This window comes from Fusarium falciforme, chromosome 9, assembly GCF_026873545.1.
Source record: "Fusarium falciforme chromosome 9, complete sequence".
In the NCBI taxonomy this organism is placed as follows: Eukaryota; Fungi; Ascomycota; class Sordariomycetes; order Hypocreales; family Nectriaceae; genus Fusarium; species Fusarium falciforme.
The window spans coordinates 2,048,393-2,071,105 of NC_070552.1; the positions used below are offsets into that span (position 1 = coordinate 2,048,393).

Sequence of the window (22,713 nt, forward strand, 5' to 3'; positions counted from 1 at the left end):
CTCGCGGGGAAGGAAGCGGTGTGTAAATCCATTCGACTCCTCTTTTTTTTTTTTTTTTTCGTTTCGAAACGGAGAGTTCGGATGTTGGTTGAGATGAAACAGAACCAACCGTTCTTCGGGATGGATCAACAAACAACAAAGTGGTTTAAATCCTTTGAGAAGGAAGCAAAACCTCGATACGCTTCTTTCAACGTCTGTTCTTGGCAATCAGGTTTGCCAAGTCGGGCTAGCCGCGTACGTCTTTGACAAGACAGATTCCCGTGTCTTGCGTGATGTGATACCCGGAATAAAGACCGCGATATCAACTGCCGTGATCATGAAAAGGCTGCCGCGTAATGTCTCACTCATGACTTCCAGCCTTGGCTTTCAGCCCTCGGCTCTTTTTTTGACAAGAATAGAGTTTCTTACATGTCAAGTTGCTTGGCCTTGTTTCTCCTTCTGCAAGCTCTTTCGAAAAGAGAGGCGTTCAATTGTCGCTCAATCTTCCATTTACAGCAACACAAGACAAGTCCTCACTTTCTTGGCTGTTTCGGTGGACGCAAGCTCTGATGCGCGTCTGACGTGTTCACATTCAGAGCAACCACCCCCTGTAACTTATCCCAGGAGCGTCATTTGATCACAGCCTGCAGGAGAAGTGCATACTCGGACAGAAAGAGAAGAGAGAAAATAGCAAAAAAGAGTGGGAAGAAAGGCAAAAAGAACCCGCTGTTTCATCTTGTCTGACCTTGCATGCCAAGTGCCCAATCCCGCCAACCCATGCATGCGCGCGCTTGGCGGTTGGTCTTTTTGTTTCAACAAGAACAAAGGCGTCACTTTCACGTGTACATGAGCCAATAATGTCAAGAAATATGTCTTTTTCGACAAGAAAAATCTGGCTCACTGGCCATGTCTGAATATATACAGAAGAAGTTTATAAATGCAAAAAAAAAACGCAAACAGCACCAATCCTTTTTCGGTCTGGGTTCCAATGAGTGTGAGTGTAAAAAATAATGTGCGTAGAATTTGGTAAGTTTGTGTGAGTGAGTGCCAGCCTCGAACCCCCCTTGCTGACACAAGAGGCGTCAAGCCTGTGATAAAAATGTTGCTTGTATGTGCATGTGAGAGAGCGCAGAATGAGTGATGCTGCTCTCCAGATGGGCTTTCTCACAAAGAATCGCCCAGTCCTGTTCTTGTCTCGAGTTTTTTACCCATCCATCCATCCATCCATCCGTAAGCGCCAGCCTGCTCCGCCCAAAATGTCTAACCCAGAGTTTTCCTCGCAATCAGATGAAAAAAGACCTCGGTTTTGTTTTTGTTGTCAAATCGCGAGGGGTATCTTTTGGGGGTATGTGAAAGAGAATCGTATCGTGTCATCGTCAAATGCCGTGTCAACACGGCAACGAAAAGGGGGGTGTCGAGAAGTAAAAAAGTGATGAGATGAGCCGTCTTTTTTAGGCGGTCAACAGACTGCGCTTACTGGGCAGCAGCCTTGTTGCCGGGCAGCTCGACCGAGCCGGCGCCCAGGGTGGTGATGAGGTGAGTCTCATCAGTCACCTTGGTCTGCTCATCGTTGGGCAGGTAGTAGGCGTTGTCGCAGGGGAACTCCTCGCAGCCAGAGTCGGGGGTCATGGACTCGGCAGGGTACATCTGCTTGACGTTGTTGGTGTCGCCGGGGACGACAATGGCGGACACGTCAAAGTAGGTCTTGCCCATCCAACCGCCGAAAGTCACCTCGCCGAGCATGCCAGTGCCAGTGTTCTTGCCACCCTTGACGACAGCCCAGTAGTTTCCAATGTACTTGTCAGGGAACTGGACAGTGGTGTCCTCCTTGTTGCTCACAACGACGGGGTCGATGTTGGGATATCCGGGGTCAGAGGTGAAGTACACGGTGCGGACCTTGTCGTCAAGAGTCTTGAAGGTGACCTGGGCGGCAGCGGCGTAGGTAGCAGAGGCAACAAAGGCCATGATAGCAGTAGCGAACTTCATGTTTGCGGTGTTTTGTGGTTTGGTGGTGCTAAAGTTGCAGGGTATTGGTATAAATAGATGGTTGCAGTTTCTCGATTGTCGTCAAGACAAGAGTGTGGTTCAGTGGCGTCTGATAAGGACCGAATCAAGACGTCTGTTGTTGGTATTCAGGTGCAGTTGCTGCAGCTGTTGAGAGTTGATGATGTGTGGATCGAGAACTAGCTCGTATAGTTTATGCCTGTGAGGGATTGTGGTAACTCGGCTTCCAAAAGGAATGAGAAGCTTGGAGTAAACAAGGAATGATAGTCCGAAGACAAGAAAGGATGAAACAGAAAGACAGTGCTGTGGGTTGCTGATCAGAGGAGGAGTGGAAAGGGGAGAGGGAGGCCCGTTTTATAAACAAGGTCCCACGACGAGGAGGAGTGAGCAGGCGAACCCGGACACCTGGGATGTGTGTGTGTGGCCCACAGACTCTACTGTTCCCTCGCCCATCCCATCCCGTCGTCCACCCACACTCCCTGTCGAGATCAGATTTGTCAAGACAAGGAAAACGTTGGACCGCCTGGTGGGGCGGCACTGCAGACGAAGCCTTTGATCAAGGGTCGTCCACCGTGGACCTTGGACCGTGGAGCCGCTCTACGACTCCCGTCGTGTAAGCCACCAACTAGAGCCGCCGGCCGTGCCGCCAGTGGGACTGAGGCAAGGCCCAGCATAGGAATAAGCTCCATGGTTGGGGAGTAATGCCCTGCCCTGGCATGGCATGGCAGGCAATATGCGCGCACAGTGAGCCCAGCCCTGATGCACGGGGTAGGTAGAAGTCCCTCAGCGTGTCGTCTCACTGAATCCAATCTCTGTCGACGCTGTAATCGTTGCAGTCATCTCTTGAGTGGTACGTTGTGGTGTGGTGGTGTCTGCTCTGTTAGCGGAGTGGGTTGGTTTGCGTGTCCCTTACTGGTCCGTGACCTGTCTTGTCGTAGGCGGCCGCGGCCCGCCTTCACACGCTGTTTCTGGCGGCAACAAAGCAACGGTTCCCCTATCACCATGAGCCCCCTCCCCTGGAAAACAGGAGAGAGCCATTGTTTCAAGGCCTTCTTTTTTTGGGCTCCCCTTCATCTCGTCCCGTCGACCGTCCGTGAAAGTAAAAGCAACCTCGCTCCTCTCATTCGTCCTTGTCCGAATGAATCATCTTTGTTCGATGGAACCTCATCTCCATGACCAGCTCCAGCACGCCACAGCAAAGCTGTGAAAGCCTGCCCCAGCCGACAGTGAACTCTTTCTCTCTGCCCTTCCATGCACCTCTCCTCGGAGTACTTGGCCCCGTACCGTACGAATTCGGTGCGAGCCCAACCTCTCGACAAAGACCCGACTCAAGGCCAAGAACATGACAACGTCAACTCTTCCCTTTTCACCCCCTGGCACATGCTGACACTGAAAAACCGCCGCATGCTAGCGACCCAGTTCCCTCAGTTCCGGGGCTAGACGGCCGACAACTCCGCAAGGGGCGCCCACAAAATCGCTCTTTTTTTCTTCTAGCTGCATCTTGACTTGGCGCCACAAGCCCTCTTGGCGTCCTCATTGGCTCTGCCTTTGCCACCAGTGCCTGGTACCTGACAGGCGTCCATGTGGTCGGACCTTAGAGGCTTGTTTCGAAAAGGCTCTCGGGGAGCCGACAGCGGGAAGTCGAGAGTGGTGGGAGGGGAGACGACGACGAGGCACACAGGGTCCAAGCCACAGGGGTAATTGCCCGATGAGTTTGCGTCAGCAGCAGTCTTCTCAGGCTCTGAGCTGGGGCTTCGTACCCGGAACAGCTTGGTCGCCTGCAGGCACTTAGACACCGCCGTACTCTGTACATGCCCTTCGCTTGTAACTCTGGGCGAACCTGAGACCTCGGCGAAAACTCTGAAAGCCTGGGTTTCTCACAACAAGTGTGCCATTCCCAGGGCTGTCTGCGCCAGTGACACGTGGAGACAGGTCGGTCTGGATCAATGAATCAGAGCCAGATCCGACTGGAGTCCATTTCTGATTCCACAGAGTAGAACCGAACCTGCCAAACCAAACCGGATCAGATACAGGACGCACACAATCAGACTTTTCGCTGCTCGGGCGCTAGCAACTTCGCACAACCGTTGAACGATGCCTCTGTTAAGCATAGCCACCCGGGAAGTCAAAAAAGCACGCGAGCGGCAATTATTCCAACATTTCCGTTCCGTGGGCACACGACCGTCATCGTGGCAGGCCATGAATCAGGCCTGAGAAGTCAACTAGCGTTGGCGAGTTGATGGCCGACTCAGACACTGAACCCGCCTGGCCACGTTGTGCTGCCAGATAAGCAACGACAAGCGTGGCCGTGGCCAGCAAGCAAGCCTTTCCACCGCCTGCTGTGCCTGGCGATCAATTCCGCAATCCTCGCTCCAATGCTACCACTCCCACCCCTTGCCTAGAGGCCCGTTGGGATCTTAGCGGAAGCCACGGGGGGCTGCCGCTTGCCAATGAGAAACCAAATCCGCCTTCCCAAGAAGTTCTCATCCTTGCGATTTGCGATCAGACTCCTGGCTACCGGGGAAGCACCGGGGATGAGGTACGAAAACTTGGTGAGCCGTCCTGTGGGGGCTGCGCGAAAACTCTGTCCATGCCGAGAATTCTCCCAGAGCTGGTCGCTAGGTCGTTGTGAGGGCCTGGCGCATTGACGATGAGCCCTTAGCAATTGTGAAATCGTGACGGCCGACGAGACGACACGTTACTACGCGAGGTTGGGTTAGAAAGTCCGTTTCCATGCCTCAGGCGTCCGCACTAGAGAGCAGCGGATCCACGCTCGACCATAACGGAGTGGGAACCGTTCCCTCCTTTGGGCGTAAGAGCCGTCTTTCCTCCCTCACCATGGTCAGGCCTGTCCGGCACAGTATGAAACTGTCTTGGACGGTGCGCTGGCCGCGTGGCTCTAGCAGCGTTCTCGAATCCTCCACTTTGCCCCCAAAGCCCTCCGTTCTGCAGCCTGCAGGTGGTCCGTCTTGGTCTTGTCGTCATGTTCCTCTGTGACAATTGGTTCGCGTAGGCGATGCCCTCATCCAGCCTGACCTTCTCTGCGAGCTGCCTTGTTGTTGCCTCGCCGATCACTGCCCTGGGCAGGCTTATGCAAAGCTGCCTTGATTCCGGTCTGGACCTTCTGCTTTCTCTTTGACACCTTGTCTATAGCTTACCTGGTAGCCTCATGAAAGCAGATCCGGCTTCAGAGCCGGATAGCCTAGTTTTGCTGGACTGTTTCAGCAAGAAGCTTTTCATTGTAATTGCGAGTCATCATGTGCGCGCGTAGCCCCTCGGGAAGTGGGATGAAGGCCTGGTCAGCTGGGTAGGTAGCTGTCTCTGTGCTTTGGTTGCCAACGAGTCTTCTGCAGGCTGTAGCCGGTTGCCAGCATTCACTTGGGGTGGCAGAACGCCATGCGTTGTAGATCCAGGGCTTGATGTCCAGCTTGTCTAGGTAGTCCACTTTGGCTGGTCATCCGAGTGAAAATTTTCATCTTGAGCAGCGTCAATTGCCAGCGAGCCGGACCTGTGTGGCAAGAGATAAGTCGGAGTTCCATCCAAGAGTCCCACACTTGAAGGACTCGGTTTAGACGCTCGTTGCTTCTGCCCAACTCTTGTGCCTGGTTATTCAGGTACGCTGTGCGTTGGCAGCTGAGTGCCTCCAATGACAGGCGGTTGATGGAGAAAAGCCCGCAGGTTCGGGGGACCGGTAGGCCGGCGGACCTGACTGTTCGGTCTCTCTTGTGACGGGATGCGCTCTGTCTGATCCGTCACCGAACACGGCTCCACTCCGAGGTCGGTTGCCCACACGCCGTCAGCGGACATGTCTCCCCTTCCATCGCCTCCAAGTTCGCAGAACAAGGTTCGCGGCCAAGCAAGTAGTGAGAGCGGGATGAGCAAATTCCCTCAATCCAGGCGAGCAGTTGACAGAAGTTCGTCACACTGGGTGGTCCCAATCGTTACAGTAGTCGAATTGAGAGCGGTTGATTGGCAACTGGGCGTGATGGTCTTGGCTGGCGTCGACAAGTCCATGTCTACTGCATCGAACTGGGCCTGAAGATGGCAATGGGCTCTCCGGCATCTCCGATAGAAGTGGTGGTCGGCAATCACGATGCTCTCATTCAGAGACAAACCAGAGTCGACGATCTCCAAGCGGTATCCCTACGTCCGAGGGAGTGACGACCGAGAGGGGGACGATGGGATTCGACTTGATTCCTTGAGGTACCGCTTGGCAACTACAGAGGTCAGTCATCAAAGTCTACGCAGAATTCCGCACCTTGTGAGCGGGAGAGTGTGGGTGAGAGTGTGTTCGAAGCGGGTAGCTTGGAGCCATTCCGATAAGACGCTGGTGACATGATCCTATTATCTCATGATTCTCGTCACTTGACGGCCAAGTTGGATGAAGGAGAACCAAAGTTATGTGGTAGATCTCTGCTCTTTTGCGGAATCGATGTGGTGGTGCTGCCTGTTATCGCGTTGTCTCGCAACGAGCTGGCACGGAGCAATGAGCTTCGGTACAGGTTCCATGTGTGACGTAGACACTGAAGGGAAAGGAATGGATCTCTTCCAGAAGCAACTGCTTCTCAAAAAGAAGATGTAATCGGCGATTTTCTTCTGGAGAGGACGATGTTGAGGTTGAAAAGCAGGATTGAAGGTGGGGTGTGATCGGTCGTCCCGCTCCTCTGCGGACGAGCCGTCATGGACAACCCTCACGTGACCACCTCAGGGTGAACCTCTCTCCTCGTATTCGCCCTTCGCTCTCGCCCCTCGCTGTTGGATGTTGATAATCCGATGTCAATGGTCGATTCTGCTTCGGTTAATGGTTTCATTACCCTCTTACATTTCTTTGTCTTGATAAGGAATTCCCAAACGTTCCGACTTACCCGAGACCTCACCTTGCTTCATTCGTATAGATTTTCTCGGCCAAGTGACTCTCAATCTCAGCCGAGTCCCAAAAACCTGAATATCTTGGTTCTGAGCTAATGGAACCTTCAATTTCTAGTAGACAAACTTCTTCGGAATTCCCTTGGTCATAGAAGCCACTTATAGAATGTTCGATTAACGGTGACTGACAAAGCTGAGCATCGTCCTACTGGACCGATATTTTCTTTCCTTCGGAGTCAGCGGTGGCCGTTGATTACCAACTCTATTGGTCTTATCGAAACTCCGGCGCTTCCAGTCTCAAATACTTTAATGAGTTCAATAAATTGCCATGTACGTCCCGTGTGAATGAAAGACATGTATATCGCACGAAGCGAAACCGAATCCTCATAATTCAGAGGCCTCTTATGGATGCTCGTTTGGAAGCACAGCGATTATCTGGTATGGTCAACTCGAAGCTCTCGATTAAGAGATTCTCGACTTATGATGGACTAAGAAACAAGATCAAGATACCACGATCTCCTTCAACTCGGAGGTAGACGACGAAAAGCATGACGACTGTCACGGCCTCGGCCGGCCTAGGGAGCTCTTCGCTCCTATCCCACAAGCATACGTAATCAATCAAAGGCCAAGGATAACACCGAAATAGAGCTATCAACGCCAGAAAGAAGTTGGAACCGCGGGATCGAGGCTCTAGTGTGAACTCTGTCAGTACCATACTTCATGTCAGCTCCTTAATTGCTCGCTTCCTTCAGGTACCCGAGCTTAATCGACCTTGTTACTCAAGAGTTCGGAACATCCCTTTCGCTATGCCAAGTTCGCCATGACATCAGTTTCGACAATTCCCGTCGACGCTCTTGGTTGGGTTGGGTATGAACCCTGGAGTCATCCGACTGTATCTACCGGGGCTCTTCATCAGGGTGCCTCTCACCAGCCAAAGGTGCCTTGTGTCTAGACAGATTATACCTTTTCCGCAAGTATCGCAAGTACCGCAAGTATCAGCTCGGACAGAAAGCTTCACCACCCAGCGTGGAGAACGCATGTCAACGAGACTTGCTACCAATGTTCACGGCGAGGCCTACGATCTCCATCGGGGATCTCCACCAGTTAAAAATTAGACGATACCAGATAATGTTTTCAAGATTGATTCAATCCATCGGTCTGGACCTTCTAGAAAAACTACAAGAAGGCCGAGTTCTCTCTGGATTTGACGAGTTTTATCATCACAGCATCACTCATCTTGAGCTGCTTCCGAAGATCCTCAGCGTTTACATACAACACTTGTCACCTTTTCCCTTTAACAAGTCTGAGCCCCCAAGAACAAGATGAGACTCATCCAAGCTATCCCTGCAGCATTGCTGCTCAAGCGTGCCATGGCCCAAACACCCGGCCCTGGTCCGGCGTTGGTCACTCCCGTTCCCGACCCTGCTCTCAGGAACCAGAGCAACAACGCAGACCCTCCCGAGCCGGATCCGAACGGAATCATCTCTTTAATTACGGATGACTATCTTGTTTATTGCCCGGTACGTCGAGCTTACCCTCTCACGCACTCATGGACTCTACTGATGAACGTTTAGGAGCCTACCGAGATCGTTCACAAGAACGTCACTTACACAGCAGAGACGGCTCCTACCTACGTAACCATCACGAGTTAGTCCACCAATTTTTCCAAACATATTAGAACGAGTCTAACTTTTGAAGACTGCCCCTGTGAAGTTACCTATAGCCATCCTCAGCCCACCTATCCCCCCATCATCAAGAGTTCGGTCCAGGGAAGCGAGACTCAGATAGTCACCCAGTATCCTCCCCCTGAGAAGCCCGTCTACCCTGCTCCCGGAAAGCCTGCGCAGCCTCCGCCTCCTCCAGCCCCTGGGAAGTCAGCTCCTCCAGTCCTGCCCGTGGTGCCGCCGCCTCCGCCTGGAAAGCCAACTCCAGTTCCAGTTCCTCCTCCTGGCAAGCCCGCTCCCCCGCCGGCTCCGGGCCAGACGGTCCCTCCAGTCGCCCCGCCGGCTCCTCCTCCCGCCGAACAACCTGCTTCTCCCGCTCCCGTTCCTCCGCCCGGACCTACAACTCAGCCTCCAGCCCCACCTGTTCGGGCCGCGGGTAGCAAGGTTGCAAGCAAGGCCTTGGGTGCTTTCGTCGTGGCTGGTGTTGCCGCCTTGGCCATCTAAGTTGTCAAACCCAAGCGGATTCTACATATGAGGCAGCACGGAATGAGATTTTGGGATGAATATCTGGATATCATGGATAGACGTCGAGCTTAACACTCGGAGGATGTAATGGATGCAACTATCAACGACATCATACAGTTCTAGATTGATAATTCCACGTGGTGTTTTTCGATAAATATTCTTCTGCTTCAAGCTCTTCCCTTTTCGGTGACCATCCATCTTGGCTTCGAATAACGTTCAAGCCATGTTCAAGCCACATGCTATGCTCGTCGGCCCGATGGCGACTCTGCTCGGGAACACCGCCTTGCAATCAATCTTAATTCACAACTATTCACGTGGACGTTCTAAGGATGTAGTCAAGTCCAAGGAATCGACCTAAGGAGGGAATGCTTGATCGATGGTGAGTATATCACTAAGTGTTATGGGGTTACTCCAAGTCAAGACGAAGATGTCTTCTCGGGTCGACGTCAAGATCATGGCATATCTTCTAGAACTAATATCTACTCGTTCAAAATTCGAAGCCATGCCTACTGTTACAGTTCATAAGCGCATAACCTCATAAACACCCCTGACCGGATATCACCGTCGCACTGCCCGTGCTATCAACTCAACGGATCAAGCATCCCCGACGCCTCCATCCGTGACCGCACCTCTCGCACCAAGGCCTTGGCCTCCTCGACCTCTACACCATCCTGACACAGCTCTCCGGCAAGGCGCTCAGCTGCCGCGTAGTCTCCGGTACGCATCGAGAATTTGGCAAGCCACATCCGGGCTTTGCTAGTCGCTGCTGTGACGCCCGTACCCTCATTGCCCGCGTTCTCGTTGCCCTCAGCGCCATTGTCTGAACCCGGGGGAGAATCATTGTGAATAGCGATGGACTCTGCTGGGTCAACCTCAGCGTTCGCACCGCCATCTTCCTGGGCCACACAGAGTTCCATGTATGACTTAGCTTCTTCCTCTTCACCTAGCTGGTCGTACATGGCAGCAATCTGCAAGAGGATCTCAGGGTCCATATGGCCTGTAGCGCTACGGCTACCCAGGAGATCGCCGCTGCCGAAACTGCTGCCCACGTCATAGTAGGCATCCGCGAGCAAAGCTCGCTTCAAAGCCTTGATACCATCTCGTTCTCGGCCCATCTTTTGCAGACATGAGCCTACAGCCATCCACATCTTGCCATCCCAAGGACGCAGACCGGCAGCCTTCTTGTAGTACCAAAGCGAGTATGTATGCATTTCCAGCATCTCATATGTCTGACCCAATCCGTACCAGGCCCGATAGTCCCGTCGATTTACGTCAACTGCGCGACGATACGACTCGATAGCCGCATGCGTGTTTTTGAGTTCGACGTATTCGTGGCCCATCAATGTCCATGCCGATAGACATGACCGGTCAAGGGTCAGGGCACGCCGGAAGTACTGCACAGCCTTTTCGTGCATCGAGAGAAGGGAATAGTAATTGCCAACGACCACGCAGGATTCCGGACGGAACTTGTCTACACTGGAGCATAGATGTGCCAGAAACGCTAGTTTTGGGCGAAGATTTAGAACGTAGAGAATGTTGGAATAGTGGTCGAGAGAATCAAGCCGATGGGGATGGAGCGCCAGCAGTCGAGTAAAGTGCTGTTCGGCAGCCATCAAATCCTTGGCGTGATAGGCAAGCAATGCGTTGCAGGTGAGGAGGAAGGATGACGTCGGGAAGATGGATAGGAGCTGCTCGAGAGAACTGGCGAGTCCGGGTCCTTGCTGGTAGAGCTCCAGGGAGGTGTGTAGGTGAAACATGTAAGACACGATGTTCTGAGGACAGTGTCTTGATATTCGATTCAACTAGAGATTTGTTAGTCGATGCGATCACCAACAACCACAAGTGAAACTCACATCCTCGACTCGAGATATTAGCGACGTCATTTCTAGCCAGCAGCCCCAGTTCATGGTGTACTTGTGTACGCTTCGGATAAAGAATTCCAATGCTCTTTCGTCATTCTTTTCCTTGGCAAGCACCATGCCATATCTACGTAGGGCGGTTAGTAGCCGTCGACACATGGTTACTGGGATCAGCACTCACAGATATTCAAGCCATCCCTGGCTGCCCAACACCTCGTCGTCTTCAGTTGTCCTCTCATCAAACCAAGTTGAAAGATACCGCCCAATGACGAGGAGTTGCTTGTTGGCCACTGTTCCAAGATCCTGAGGGCCCATAACCATCTCAGTATCCTCTTGCTTGCGCTTTTCCCCCGACATGAACTTTGCATAGAGGGCAAGGAACAAGCTCTTCTGACTGATCCTGGGAAGAGGTATCGCGGCTGATGAATCAGAAGCCTTTGCCTTTCCCTTGCCAGCTGAAGCATACGCCGGAGAACTGTCCACCCTTGATGCCAGGACACTAGACAGGAGAGAATCGGGGAGGAAAACAGCGGCGCAGCGGTCGTACTCTCTACAGTCGAATAAAGACTTGGCTAACAGGTATTTGCTCAACTCTTTTGCCTCGAGAGCTGCCTCTTCTGGGTCGCTGTTCGAAGTGTATATCGGCGAGATGTACTTGGGATCTGCAGGGTCGAGGTGCTCGTCGTCATCGTCGGTCTCAGGAAGCGCGTTAAGTAGTTCGGCGGCCCTGAATTTGTCAACTTGCGCGTCCAGCTATCCATCGGCAGGCAGTATACGCACCATTTTGAAGATTGGTAGAGACACCTCTCTGAGCATTTGACCACGGCATCCTGGAGAGCAGCCCGCAATTGCGAGACCTCGTGGGCGCTCAGAGCCATCTTGGTCTTGTTTTGAAGGGTTGGTGGGGTAGCTCCTAGTCAGAAGCAAGAGTTGGATTGCGCAGACGCGCTGGGCCTCTGGAGCTCAATCAGCTGATATCTCGAGCTGTGTTACGGCTTCCTGATCGGTGAATGAAAAGGGGAAGGGCGATATCGGTGGCTGGAAGACGGGTTGTAGTTGTCATGAGGGACGACCTTTGACCGTTATTGGTGATCATATCAACAGTCCAGGCGCGCATTCTAGTCCGTGCTATTTTATGTGACGCACGGTATAACGCACTGTATCCTCATGGGAGACAACACCCGCTCCAGTTGAAAAGTGTCCAAACCTAACTCCAGTAGCACAAAGTCCCAATCATCTTCCCATTCTATGAAGAAAGAGACGTTTATTCTTTGTGTGAGGGGGCTCTTATTCGGGAAATATTCTGTCAAACCAATGTCGCGGCCACTAAACTCACTTACACCCTCCTTCCACAGTGAATTCCGTATCACGATGGCGCTCGGGAAAGCGGATGAGGGCCAATACTTGAAGCTGATGGTGAGACTGGCATGTTTATTCCCTATATTTCGGGTCATGGCAGCATTTATTCATTCTAATTTGATAATAGTGGTGATTCACTCGACAAACAGGAGGCCATGTAGGCGAGAAGCCGGACGATATCAACTCGAGCTGGCACCGTTGCAACTCGAGCCATAGAAAACTGCCGACCAGATATGACCTGTTCATCAAAAGATTATCGACGAGAGAGTGCGGGTTTCGCCAGCTAAAAGAATCTCCTCATACTTCCCTAGTTGTAACCAGCGGGATACGGCATCGCCCATCGGCTACCCCGAAGACCACACCAGGCCTGCGCGAAACTCTGAACGGTCCCACCTTTTGAGGAGGTATCATGACCTACAGCGAACCCGTCAGGGTATTTCCTTGTCTCTTCTGCTGGACACCAGAAGTCAAGTGCCCCAACTACGTGTTCCTCAACAAGAGTGCCTGCGTCGACTGCCAGGTAAGGGAAACACCTTGACAGCCAACCCCTTCAACGCACTCAGTTCTGACCGCTTCTTATTCCAGAGGCTTGGGAGACAGCATGGAGGGAACGAGCTGATTGCGACAGACGTCCACGAGACCTTTGTGCGATACCTGCTCGATAAGTACTCGGAAGGGGGGGGTATCACATATGAGAGAGTCAACGAGTACATTTCCAGTGCTAGGCAGGTCAACGTGGATAATCTCCTCACCGTGGCACTTGACTACATCTATCGAAATTTCCGGGGTCTATATCACCTCGTCTGCGACGCAGTCGAGGCGGCTCGTGATAGGGGTCCTATCCAGTGGACACCCATCAACCTCGCGGAGCGACTCGAGAGGATAAGGACCGAGCGAGAGCGACAACGCCGAGGAAATACGCCTTTGTAGAGTTCATGGATCCGACAGTTCGCGCTAGAGGTAGACATCCCGGGGAAACAAGCCGGGGAGACGACCCGGGTAGGTCGGCTTGCTGTTGGTCCTGTCTCGGGGGGCGGACACTGTGCTGGGAGGGTTGTCGGGTTGAAGCAGACGTCAACTCTATAGGCTCGAGGGCGACTCCCTACATGTGGCAATAGCGCCGTTATCTTTCAGATCCGGGGTTCTAGTGAATAGCGTTTGAGTTCCCAAGCTCCGCAGCAACAGTCTGGTTGAGTCATGGCCGGCTTCTTCCATCCATCCTCAACGGGCACCTTTGTAGGCAATGCTAGTAGTGTCAGGGGAACCGAGTCAGTTGGCTGTCATTCACTGTTAGCCCGTCGGATGTTCTGATAAGTCGGGTATTTCTCCGTGGTGGACGCTGGTTCTGTATACCGTCACATAAACTCGTCCGTCCAGCACTTGACACTTTTTACAAAGAGCGAATTGGACAAAACACACCTCGAGCAACAGAAAAGACAGACATGTATCACAGCATCCAGATGGCCGTGAGCGCTCTAGACGTCTCACAGAGAGCGCGTCAGTTGAGACCTCGCACAACCCGGTCCGGCACGTGCGGTACGAATCACCACCACGGTGTCGAGTTCCCTCACCGAGCGAGGACTGGTATAAGAGAGGGCCAGCAAGACATGAGGGCGCGGAGCGAGCCCGACCTCTGGCTGTATAAGAGCTTGGAGAATAGCATCTTGATGAGCGACGCAACAGAACACCACGGCGAGAGGGAAGAGAGGCGGGACCAGCCCAAGACGATGCGCTGGCCCTGCAGCCACCATTGGGGGAAATGGGCGTGTAACAGATGGGTCAATACGATGGGAGCCAAGTGTCAGGAATGCAAGGTACGTTAAGATGTCGCCCCTCGTCTTTTCTGCCCGTAGCCGTGGTGGTGAACGCAGCTACTAACAGGGGGGTCACTTCTGACCAATCTAGAACCGCAAGGACATGGATAGTACGCCGACGCATACTCGACTCGCGCATATGTACGATGTGGACGTGCTGGTCGAGGGGTTCCGCAACGCAGGGCTCAACGCGGCGTGCGTCGTCGACATGATGAACGACGGTGCGTCGGAGCGAGCTTTACACGACGCCCTCAAGGTGATTCAGGAGAACGACGTCGCCTGGCATGACCGCGTGGAGCACATTGTCCTACTGGGCATTTTCCGGTGGAAGAGCGCAAAGCCGAAAAAGACATGAGCCACGAACAATGTGACGACTAGGTTCATGATGTATTGGAGCAGGCAGGGAATTGGAGTTTTGGTGTTGGTCGGTCGTTTTGGCGCTTCGAGCCTAGGTAGATAGTCAATTGAACTCTAGTCAAATAGCAAAAGGAACAACAAACCAATCATTGAAAGTCTCTTTTCATTAAACTTTCAACAATACTAACAACATCATAAAACTATGCAAGGAATCAGCTCGTTCTTTGGGTATCATCGTCTCTCCCCCTGCTTCTCGTTCCTTTCTCCTCCATTGAGTCTAGCGTCTGTTGAACCGCCAACTGCCAGGTTCTGCCGCATCTCACCGCCCGCTCTGCCCCTCCCCTAGCGCCGTCTTGGGACTCACCGAGCAAATCAAGTGGACAGCCCCTCCCGCTCCAATTCGCGAATAGGAAAGAGGGGCACAGCCAAGTCCCTCCTAACCGTTGCAGCTAGTTGAATCAAGCAAAACAACCTAAGCCGAAGACATTCAGGTCCGGTAATTATCGTGCAGCTCCCGAGGCCAATTAATTACTCCCCGACTCCTTTCTTTTCAAAAAGGCGGTCTCTGCTCTGTCTCTTTCAACCTCGTCAACTCACCTTCCTCTCCCCAGAATTGATCATGGCTCAAAAGACTACTCTCCAGGAGTTCAACTCCGTCTACCCCAAGCTTGAGGAGGCTCTCCTCGAGCATGCGCGCTCCTACAAGCTCCCCCAGGAGCAGCTTGACTGGTACAAGCGAGTGAGCAACCATGTCCTCCAAAGCCCAACTGATACTCCAAATACTAATGCAATGCTCCCAGTCCCTCGAGATCAACCCCCTCGGCGGAAAATGCAACCGCGGCATGTCTGTCCCCGACTCCGTCTCCCTCCTCCTCGAGAAGCCCCTCTCTGAGGAGCAGTACTTCCAGTCTGCCACCCTCGGCTGGATGACCGAGCTCCTCCAGGCCTTCTTCCTTGTCTCGGACGACATCATGGACTCGAGCATCACCCGCCGTGGCCAGCCCTGCTGGTACCGCCAGGAGGGTGTCGGCATGATCGCCATTAACGACGCCTTCATGCTCGAGGCCGCCATCTACACTCTCCTCAAGAAGTATTTCCGCTCCCACCCCGCCTACGTCGACCTCATCGAGCTCTTCCACGAGACCACCTTCCAGACCGAGCTTGGCCAGCTGTGCGACCTGCTCACTGCCCCTGAGGACAAGGTCGACCTCGACAACTTTTCCATGGAAAAGTACAGCTTCATCGTCATTTACAAGACCGCCTACTACTCCTTCTACCTCCCCGTCGCCCTGGCCCTCCACCAGCTCAACCTCGCCACCCCCAAGAACCTGAAGCAGGCCGAGGACATCCTCATCCCCCTAGGCGAGTACTTCCAGATCCAGGACGATTACCTCGACAACTTCGGTCTCCCTGAGCACATTGGCAAGATTGGTACCGATATCAAGGACAACAAGTGCTCTTGGCTCGTCAACCAGGCCCTTGCTGTCGCCACCCCCGAGCAGCGCAAGATCCTCGAGGAGAACTACGGCCGCAAGGACGACGAGAAGGAAAAGGTTGTCAAGAAGCTCTACGACGACCTCAAGCTCGAGCAGCGCTACCTCGACTACGAGGAGAAGGTTGTCGGCGAGATCCGCGCCCGCATCGCCAACATTGACGAGAGCGAGGGCCTCAAGAAGACCGTGTTTGAGGCCTTCCTTGCCAAGATCTACAAGCGCAGCAAGTAAGCCGAGTTGCCCAATCAAAAAGTAGAAAAAGAAACAAAAAGCGAAAGAAACAGGCGCACGCCGCGCCGTTGAAATGCGGAGGTCATCATCATAGCCGAGCCGAGCCAACAATGAGCGTCACGACCATATAGACCAGAGATAACTCGAATGAAATAGGTGGAGGGAAAATTCACGGATAGCATTGACCAAGGAAGTGAGAATAATAATAAACACCTTCTTTCCTTTTGCGATTCCAACATCAAGGACAAGAGCCTGCTCAAGCCTTGTGTCATCACTGTCCTTCATGGGCTCTATAGTATCCAACCCCTTCCCCCTTTCCCATGACCGGATATATAAGGATATAAGAAGGTAGATCCGAAAGAGATTCAAAAGAAGCCAAGTACAAAGGAAATAGAAATTAGAAAAGATCAGACGTAATACATTCGTCTCGACTCAACAGCAACACAACACCCAACTCCTGCCCCGACGCTTTGCTTTTTGGCTCAAAGGTATGTGCGCCAGCACATACAAGCTGTTCTTTTGATTTCTTCACCAGAGTGTAGATCATCCAAGATCATAGTGAAGGGGAATCTAGTCTAGGCATCATGGGCATTAACTCGTGGTCTCATAACGATATTTGCAAGCCCGCCTCAAAGGGCGGCCGGTTCAGTGTTTCCTCAGTACCTCGACGAGGAGCTTGAGAATCCCATCGTGCCAGCCCGGTTGATGAGTGGCTCACGTGGACGAGAGTCGCGACCACGGGACTGATCCAGAGGCTGCGTCATCTCCCGACGGAGAGAACGAATGGGCAAAGGAGGGACGGGAGGAGCACGACTTGAAGGCTGCTGCATTCCAGCGGTAGATCGGCTCCGCGGGCGGCTGCCGGCGGGCATAGAGGAAGACGACGATGACGCAGGGATACGAGGCTGGTTGATGAGGCCAGAGCCGCTGCGGCTGTTGCTATAGGTCATCATGGCAGGTTGACCACCGGTAGCGAGGCTGATGAGTGGACCACCTGTTGGTGCCTTCACACCGTGGCCCTTGCCTTCTCTCTCCCTCTCTCTCCAACCCTGTGGCTCGGGAAAGTTGACAAGGGGCTGGCCGATTGGTGGAGGGGGGATCTTCTCTCGCTTGGCATCCGCCGTCGTAGGCCTCGTGCTAGGGGCGCGGACGGACCGGCTGCGATAGCGCATCGACTGCTCCTTGGACCGGGTCTCTGTCTTGGTTTCCTGGGGAAATGTAGGCGAAGTAACTCCTCCATTCAGCAGAGAAGGTCCCTGAGTAAAGGCGGAGTTGGTGTTGGTGGTAGGAGGGCTGTTGACGGGCGCTCGCTCCGCAATCTTACGCTTCTCCTCGTAGCCTTGGCCTAGCAACCCAGCAGGGGAGAACTCATCGCCTTGAGGCAACTGGGGTGCTGTGCGGGAGCGATGTAGAGATTTGGTCTTGGTCAAGACGTTGCGCTTCTGAGTTACCCTGCGTTCGAGCTCAGTCTTAGACTCGTGCTTGTGCTCATGCTTGTGTTCATGCTTCTCCTGATCTTTGGGCTTCTCATCAAGAAAGTCCTTTCCGAACTCTTCCAAGGGCTTATCGAAACGATCCATATCAAGGAGTGGTTGGAAGGCGCCAATGGTATAAGGGGTTTCATCCACAGAGACCTTCAGACGATGACCCCCCTTCGTGACGGTGCTTGTCGATTTCATGGTGCTTGTAGGGGATGTCGTCGGGTCAGAGTTGAGTGGGATTTGGGGCGCCTTGTCCGTTTTGAAGTCAACTTTCTTGTTGACAAGGTACCAGCTTCGCCAGCCTTGCACATGCTCATGGAACCGCTTAGCAAGTTTGCCATCCTCGGCGCAGAAGAAATGAACAAAGTTCTCGCCGTTGGGGAAAACAAAGGTTTTCTGCTGACTCTTAACAGCATAGCAGTAACGTCGGGGCGCTTTAAGATGACGCCGAACCTCGCTCTCTCGAGGAGTGTAGATATCAAAGTCAGACAAGTGGCATAGAACAGTGCTGTCCTTGTCCGAGGGTTTAGAATCGGGCTTCTTTGACGAGTACATCTGGCCTGACTCCAACAGAGTGATAAACCGCTTATTCCACTTCCCTGGTCGTGATGAATGGTACATCTGGAAAGTGAAGCCCGGTGGAGGAGTTGGCGTACGAGGAACCGAGTTGATATCGAGGTCGGCATCGGAGCTCCCAGAGATGTCATTGGTGACAACAAGCAGCGAGTTTTGCTGGTCGCGGTCCCATGAATTCATGACATCACGAATGCGTTCATAGCGACGGAGGCGGCGCTCCAACCCGAGCTCGACATAGCACTCGATTATCACGCTCTCCTTGGGGTTGATATCGTGGGTAGTGAGATTGGCGGTCGAGTAGAGAATCTCCATAGGCGAGGTATCGGGAGTGACTGGAAGGTTGATGACGGACGAAAGGCATCGTACACACACGCGCTGGACGAGTCATGAAATTAGCACCACTTGGGATTGCAACCTACAGGGGAATGAGACTCACTCTTTCGCCTCCATTGCTGGCAGATGTAGGCGCATCGATGCCTGGCACAATGCCCTTGCCTCCTTGCTCTATAAAACTCATCTTGTCTGGAGATGAAGAATCCTCGAGGCTGTTGGAGCGGCTGAAGTCGATGGAGAAGATAGTTGGTGCCCTCGGGCTTGGCGTGCCGGCTTGGCTCGTAGTAGCATTCGATCGCCTGCCGCGAGACAAGAAAGGAAGCCTGTCGAGGAAAAAGAACCTGGTGAACTTTGGCGATGGAGTCGCAAGCTGTGCGTGGATGCGAGCGAGGTCGCGTTTCCTCTGCTCAGCGAGAATGCGATCAGTTTCCGCTTCTAGACGAGCAACCTCGTCAGCCCAGAGTTCTGCTTCTTGCTCTTCCTGACGATGACGGTCGACTTCCTCGCGCTCGAGCTGTGCGACGCGCTCTGCAGTTTCAGTGTTTATGCGAAGCGCAAGAAGGTTGCGACTCTTGAAGCGAGCGATGTCACTCGCCGATGGGACGGTACGAAGAATAGGCGACGATGCTAGAGGCGATTTTGGCGCGGGCGATCTTGAGGCGGGAGAGTTGGACGGTGTTTTTCTTGGTTGATCCCAATCTCGAGTGCGACGGCGACCACGGCTCGGGCTTCGAGTAGGAGTTTGAGGACGGCTGTGACTGTGAGTTGGCCAGGGGAGTTGCGCAGAAGAAGAAACCGGATGAGACAACGGGAAGTTTGGTGATTTAGGCGTCAGGGTGAACAGGGGGCTGGACAGGGGACTTGGGAGGGGCGGGATGGCGGGCGAGGGGCCCCTTGGAGGTCCAGACGCTAAATTTAAATTGCTGGATGCGCTGGCAAAACTGAGAACCGATGGAGATGGTCGAGGAGAGAGCGCCGGGGACCGACACAACGATGGCGCCGGTGATGACGAGCCTTGGCGACGCGCCGTGGCTCCATTTCCCACGGCGCCCACCGCAGCTCGTGGAGTCAAACCGCCAATAACCCCTGTTACACTCTCCGCGAGGCCCTTGAAGAGCGCGACTCCACGAGCGCCAGCTGAAACAGAGGAAACGGGAGGCGGCGCCGGCTGTGCCTGAACCTGAACCTTGGGCGACAGCAGAGGACGCCCACGCATAAAAGTCGCAGAGGCTACGCTCTTGGACCGACGCCGACCAACGGGCCGTCCTAATAGAGTCGGCGTGTCCAGGCGGGGATAGCAATCTCCCTGAGCCAGATGGCTCCCCTCTGAAGGTGGTCCGCTATACACGTCAAACGCCCGGTGCCTTAATGACGACGCACTCTTCCCCCGGAGACTCCGTAATCGCGACATTTTGGGAATGGGTGGCTTCACGGCATCATGCGGTTGATCCCAGGCGTCTTCGAATTGCAGCGGGGCCACCGCCGCCATGGTCGTCGTTGAGGACGCCATTTGGATGCGGGCCGTCCTCGTCTGTCGCCACTAAAGAATCGGTTCCTGCAGTGGACGACGGACCCTGGATGGGATGGCGGGCGCTTCTGCAGCCCTATCGTAGTCCCCGAAAGGCCCTTAGGTGCAAGGTTGTCGGATCGATCCGCTGTCGGTCGACAATAGATTGGGCGACAGCTCGAATATCGCTTGCGATCGTCGGCAGGGGTTCTCGTATTTGTTTCTATCCCGTCTTCTTCCCCACAGAACTATTGAAAAGTCAATTGACAGCTAGACTAATTAAGTCGAGGAAGACGGTGTCGTTTTCTCAAGATGGTACGTATTGGTCTAGCAAAGGCAGACAGATCGGGCGGGAGGATCGGTCCCCCAGGGCGGGCAAAGGAGAAGGGCGATAATCTCGGCAAGGGCTCAACGGTGATGAAGCATTTCGACATTTGAAGCTGATGAAGCGTGAATATTGAAAGTGATGGAAGAAGAAAAAGGATTGTTAAATCTCTGGGGTAGCAAGTATCAGTTGACGAGAAAGCAAAAGGAAAGAAAGAAGGGAGGCACCTTCCCAGATAACAGAAGCAAATATCAGGAGGTAGGTTCAACGCTTGCTCAACGTTCCCCTCCACCGCGTAAATGGAGGCTTCCAATCTCTCCCTCGCAAAGTCTCAAAAAACGAAGGCCATGCAATGCCACCAGCGAGAGATGGTATGTGCTGCGCTGAACGTCTAAACGCTGGCATGGAGCCAGATTCACATCCCCCGCCCTGAAAAGCCGAAGCATCAAGTCCCGCCCTCTTGGGCCTCGAGAATCCATTCCAGTCTCAGTCAACACTTGACGGGAAACACAATGAAGACAAGTCTACCAATCTGTTGGATGGCTGGAGCCGGACAGAGGTAATGAGTGCACAACCCAGAAGATCGCGGAGCATTGCATACGATTAGGTACCTATGCAAGTTAAAATGCCACTTATTTCGCTGACTGTAGGCTAGAGGATCAAATCTCAGACTTCCAAGCATCGCAGAGACTACTACATGACCAGTTCCTTCAACTCAGTTGCTACCTTCAGCGGCCTCTTCCTAATAAAACGAGACCCAGCGACGCAAGTTCAAGATTCGCTCTTATACATGCCACGAGGTATGGTGCGGGTGCCAATGCAAGACAAGGCTCCCTTTTCTCCAGCACGACTCAAGCTCGAGGAAAGCATGTACCTCAAACATCGGTTCCAAGACATCAGCCCGCCAAGCGTTCCCCAATCGGCTTCAACGGCATGCGCCCTTACTTGCGAAACGCGCGAACCTCGCGCCGCCACCAGCCCTTGAAGTCGCACGCCGAAACGTCGATCCCCAAGTCCCGCAACGCCTTTGTGCTCAAGTGACAGTCGTATGGGCGCTGGACGCTGGCATTTGGATCATTCCCCTCGGTGTTGGGCTTGATGCCCTCCGTCGACAGGCCCATAATTTCTCCGAACAGTTGGACGATCTCGTACTTTGTCATGCGATCTTCGCTCGAGAACTGGAGGATATGGGGGAGGCCAGCTCTATCACCAGGCGCGGTGTCGAGATACTTGACCGAGATGTCTGGTGAACAGTGTCAGTAAGCCTCTATCACCTGTCGTGAATGAGTTGAGAAGATACACCAGCCAACAACGCGCCATCTGGCTCGAAACATCATAACTAGAGGTAGAGTGAAACATACCGTGGCAGACCCGTCCAATGTCTTCGGTATTGGTGGGATACCGGATGGCCCAATGATCCATCTTGACCTCAATCCCTTGTGTCTGAGCCTTCCACAAGGCATCCATCAGAACGTTGACGGCACTCTCGGCTGGCGTTTCAGCATTGCCGTACAAGACGGGGACTCGGAGCACGACCCCCATGCCCTCCTTGCCAGCTTTTGCGAACGTCTCTAGCACGGCACGCTCGCCATCCAGCTTGGTCTGGCCGTAGAGGTTGGTCGGCCGCGGCTCGGCGTCGGCTTCATACGGGGCATCTCCTGGCACGCCAGGGAAGACGTAGTCGGTTGAGATGTAAATGACAAAGATGTCTCGGTCAGCTGCCAGCTGAGCGAGGGACTTGCTCGCCGCCACATTGAGGGCTCTTGCAGCCTCTGGGTCTTTGTCGACCTTGTCTGGGAATCGCTGAGCAGCGCCTTATCGTTCTCGGTCAGTCGTAGTAGAGCAAGGTCAGGGCAGTGTTGGCTTACAGTGAACGATGACCTGCGGTCTAGTGATAGCACAACGTTAGCTTTACAGCGCCAGATTAACAAAACAACGGGTGTCCAAACTTGGTCTCATCAAGAAGGCTTGCCACTTCAGATTCATTGCCGAGATCAACCTTGAGGGTGCTGATTCCATCTGCGCGAGAATAGCCTGTTCCCTTGACATTCCAGCCCCGCAGTCCAAACGAAGCCGAAACTTCGCGACCCAGGAGGCCAGTGGCACCGGTGACGAGGACGGTTCGCTCAGTCATTGCGATGAGCGGTGAATTCGAGAGATTTTGCACAAGCTCGATGAGCGTAATGGTGAGAATAGAGGTGAGAATAGAAGTGAGAGTTGAGGCGTCATACCTCAAGGTGGGGGGTTGGAATATCGCGAGGTGAGGGGCAGGTTGGACGTCAAAGTGACATGAGCCCTGTTGACCGCAACAAGGAAAGTTGACGCTCCAATCGCAGCTCA

At 53.5% G+C, this 22,713-nt stretch overlaps 7 protein-coding genes and 1 pseudogene across 8 annotated transcripts, besides 1 other annotated feature; 4 read left to right on the forward strand and 4 right to left on the reverse strand.

Annotated features, from left to right (window-relative positions):
* Nucleotides 1-1,452: 1,452 nt before the first annotated feature.
* Nucleotides 1,453-1,965, reverse strand: NCS54_01149400 (Hypothetical protein; the record flags this gene model as incomplete). The annotated part of the gene is made up of 1 exon (XM_053156769.1): nucleotides 1,453-1,965. One exon carries the CDS (start codon nucleotides 1,963-1,965, stop codon nucleotides 1,453-1,455), a length of 513 nt encoding a protein of 170 aa, XP_053012744.1.
* Nucleotides 1,966-8,171: 6,206 nt separating this feature from the next.
* Nucleotides 8,172-9,017, forward strand: NCS54_01149500 (Hypothetical protein; the record flags this gene model as incomplete). The annotated part of the gene is made up of 3 exons (XM_053156770.1): nucleotides 8,172-8,369; nucleotides 8,424-8,496; nucleotides 8,548-9,017. 3 exons carry the CDS (start codon nucleotides 8,172-8,174, stop codon nucleotides 9,015-9,017), a joined length of 741 nt encoding a protein of 246 aa, XP_053012745.1.
* Nucleotides 9,018-9,619: 602 nt separating this feature from the next.
* Nucleotides 9,620-11,775, reverse strand: NCS54_01149600 (ANAPC8 domain-containing protein; the record flags this gene model as incomplete). Its single annotated transcript, XM_053156771.1, has 4 exons — nucleotides 9,620-10,840; nucleotides 10,892-11,024; nucleotides 11,079-11,624; nucleotides 11,678-11,775. The coding sequence occupies 4 exons, from the start codon at nucleotides 11,773-11,775 to the stop codon at nucleotides 9,620-9,622; spliced, it is 1,998 nt and encodes a 665-aa protein (XP_053012746.1).
* An 890-nt stretch (nucleotides 11,776-12,665) lies between these two features.
* On the forward strand, nucleotides 12,666-13,186 carry NCS54_01149700 (Hypothetical protein; the record flags this gene model as incomplete). The annotated part of the gene is made up of 2 exons (XM_053156772.1): nucleotides 12,666-12,776; nucleotides 12,842-13,186. The coding sequence occupies 2 exons, from the start codon at nucleotides 12,666-12,668 to the stop codon at nucleotides 13,184-13,186; spliced, it is 456 nt and encodes a 151-aa protein (XP_053012747.1).
* Nucleotides 13,187-14,043: 857 nt separating this feature from the next.
* On the forward strand, nucleotides 14,044-14,425 carry NCS54_01149800 (Hypothetical protein; the record flags this gene model as incomplete). The annotated part of the gene is made up of 2 exons (XM_053156773.1): nucleotides 14,044-14,070; nucleotides 14,162-14,425. 2 exons carry the CDS (start codon nucleotides 14,044-14,046, stop codon nucleotides 14,423-14,425), a joined length of 291 nt encoding a protein of 96 aa, XP_053012748.1.
* A 621-nt stretch (nucleotides 14,426-15,046) lies between these two features.
* On the forward strand, nucleotides 15,047-16,151 carry NCS54_01149900 (Hypothetical protein; the record flags this gene model as incomplete). Its single annotated transcript, XM_053156774.1, has 2 exons — nucleotides 15,047-15,166; nucleotides 15,228-16,151. The coding sequence occupies 2 exons, from the start codon at nucleotides 15,047-15,049 to the stop codon at nucleotides 16,149-16,151; spliced, it is 1,044 nt and encodes a 347-aa protein (XP_053012749.1).
* A 656-nt stretch (nucleotides 16,152-16,807) lies between these two features.
* NCS54_01150000 (Hypothetical protein) lies at nucleotides 16,808-20,051 on the reverse strand (the record flags this gene model as incomplete). Its single annotated transcript, XM_053156775.1, has 2 exons — nucleotides 16,808-18,583; nucleotides 18,645-20,051. 2 exons carry the CDS (start codon nucleotides 20,049-20,051, stop codon nucleotides 16,808-16,810), a joined length of 3,183 nt encoding a protein of 1,060 aa, XP_053012750.1.
* Nucleotides 20,052-21,314: 1,263 nt separating this feature from the next.
* NCS54_01150100 lies at nucleotides 21,315-22,603 on the reverse strand (annotated as a pseudogene). Its single transcript has 4 exons — nucleotides 22,311-22,603; nucleotides 22,242-22,261; nucleotides 21,735-22,187; nucleotides 21,315-21,616 (listed from the first exon to the last, which is right to left on the reverse strand).
* Nucleotides 21,315-22,603: a sequence feature.
* Nucleotides 22,604-22,713: the final 110 nt, after the last annotated feature.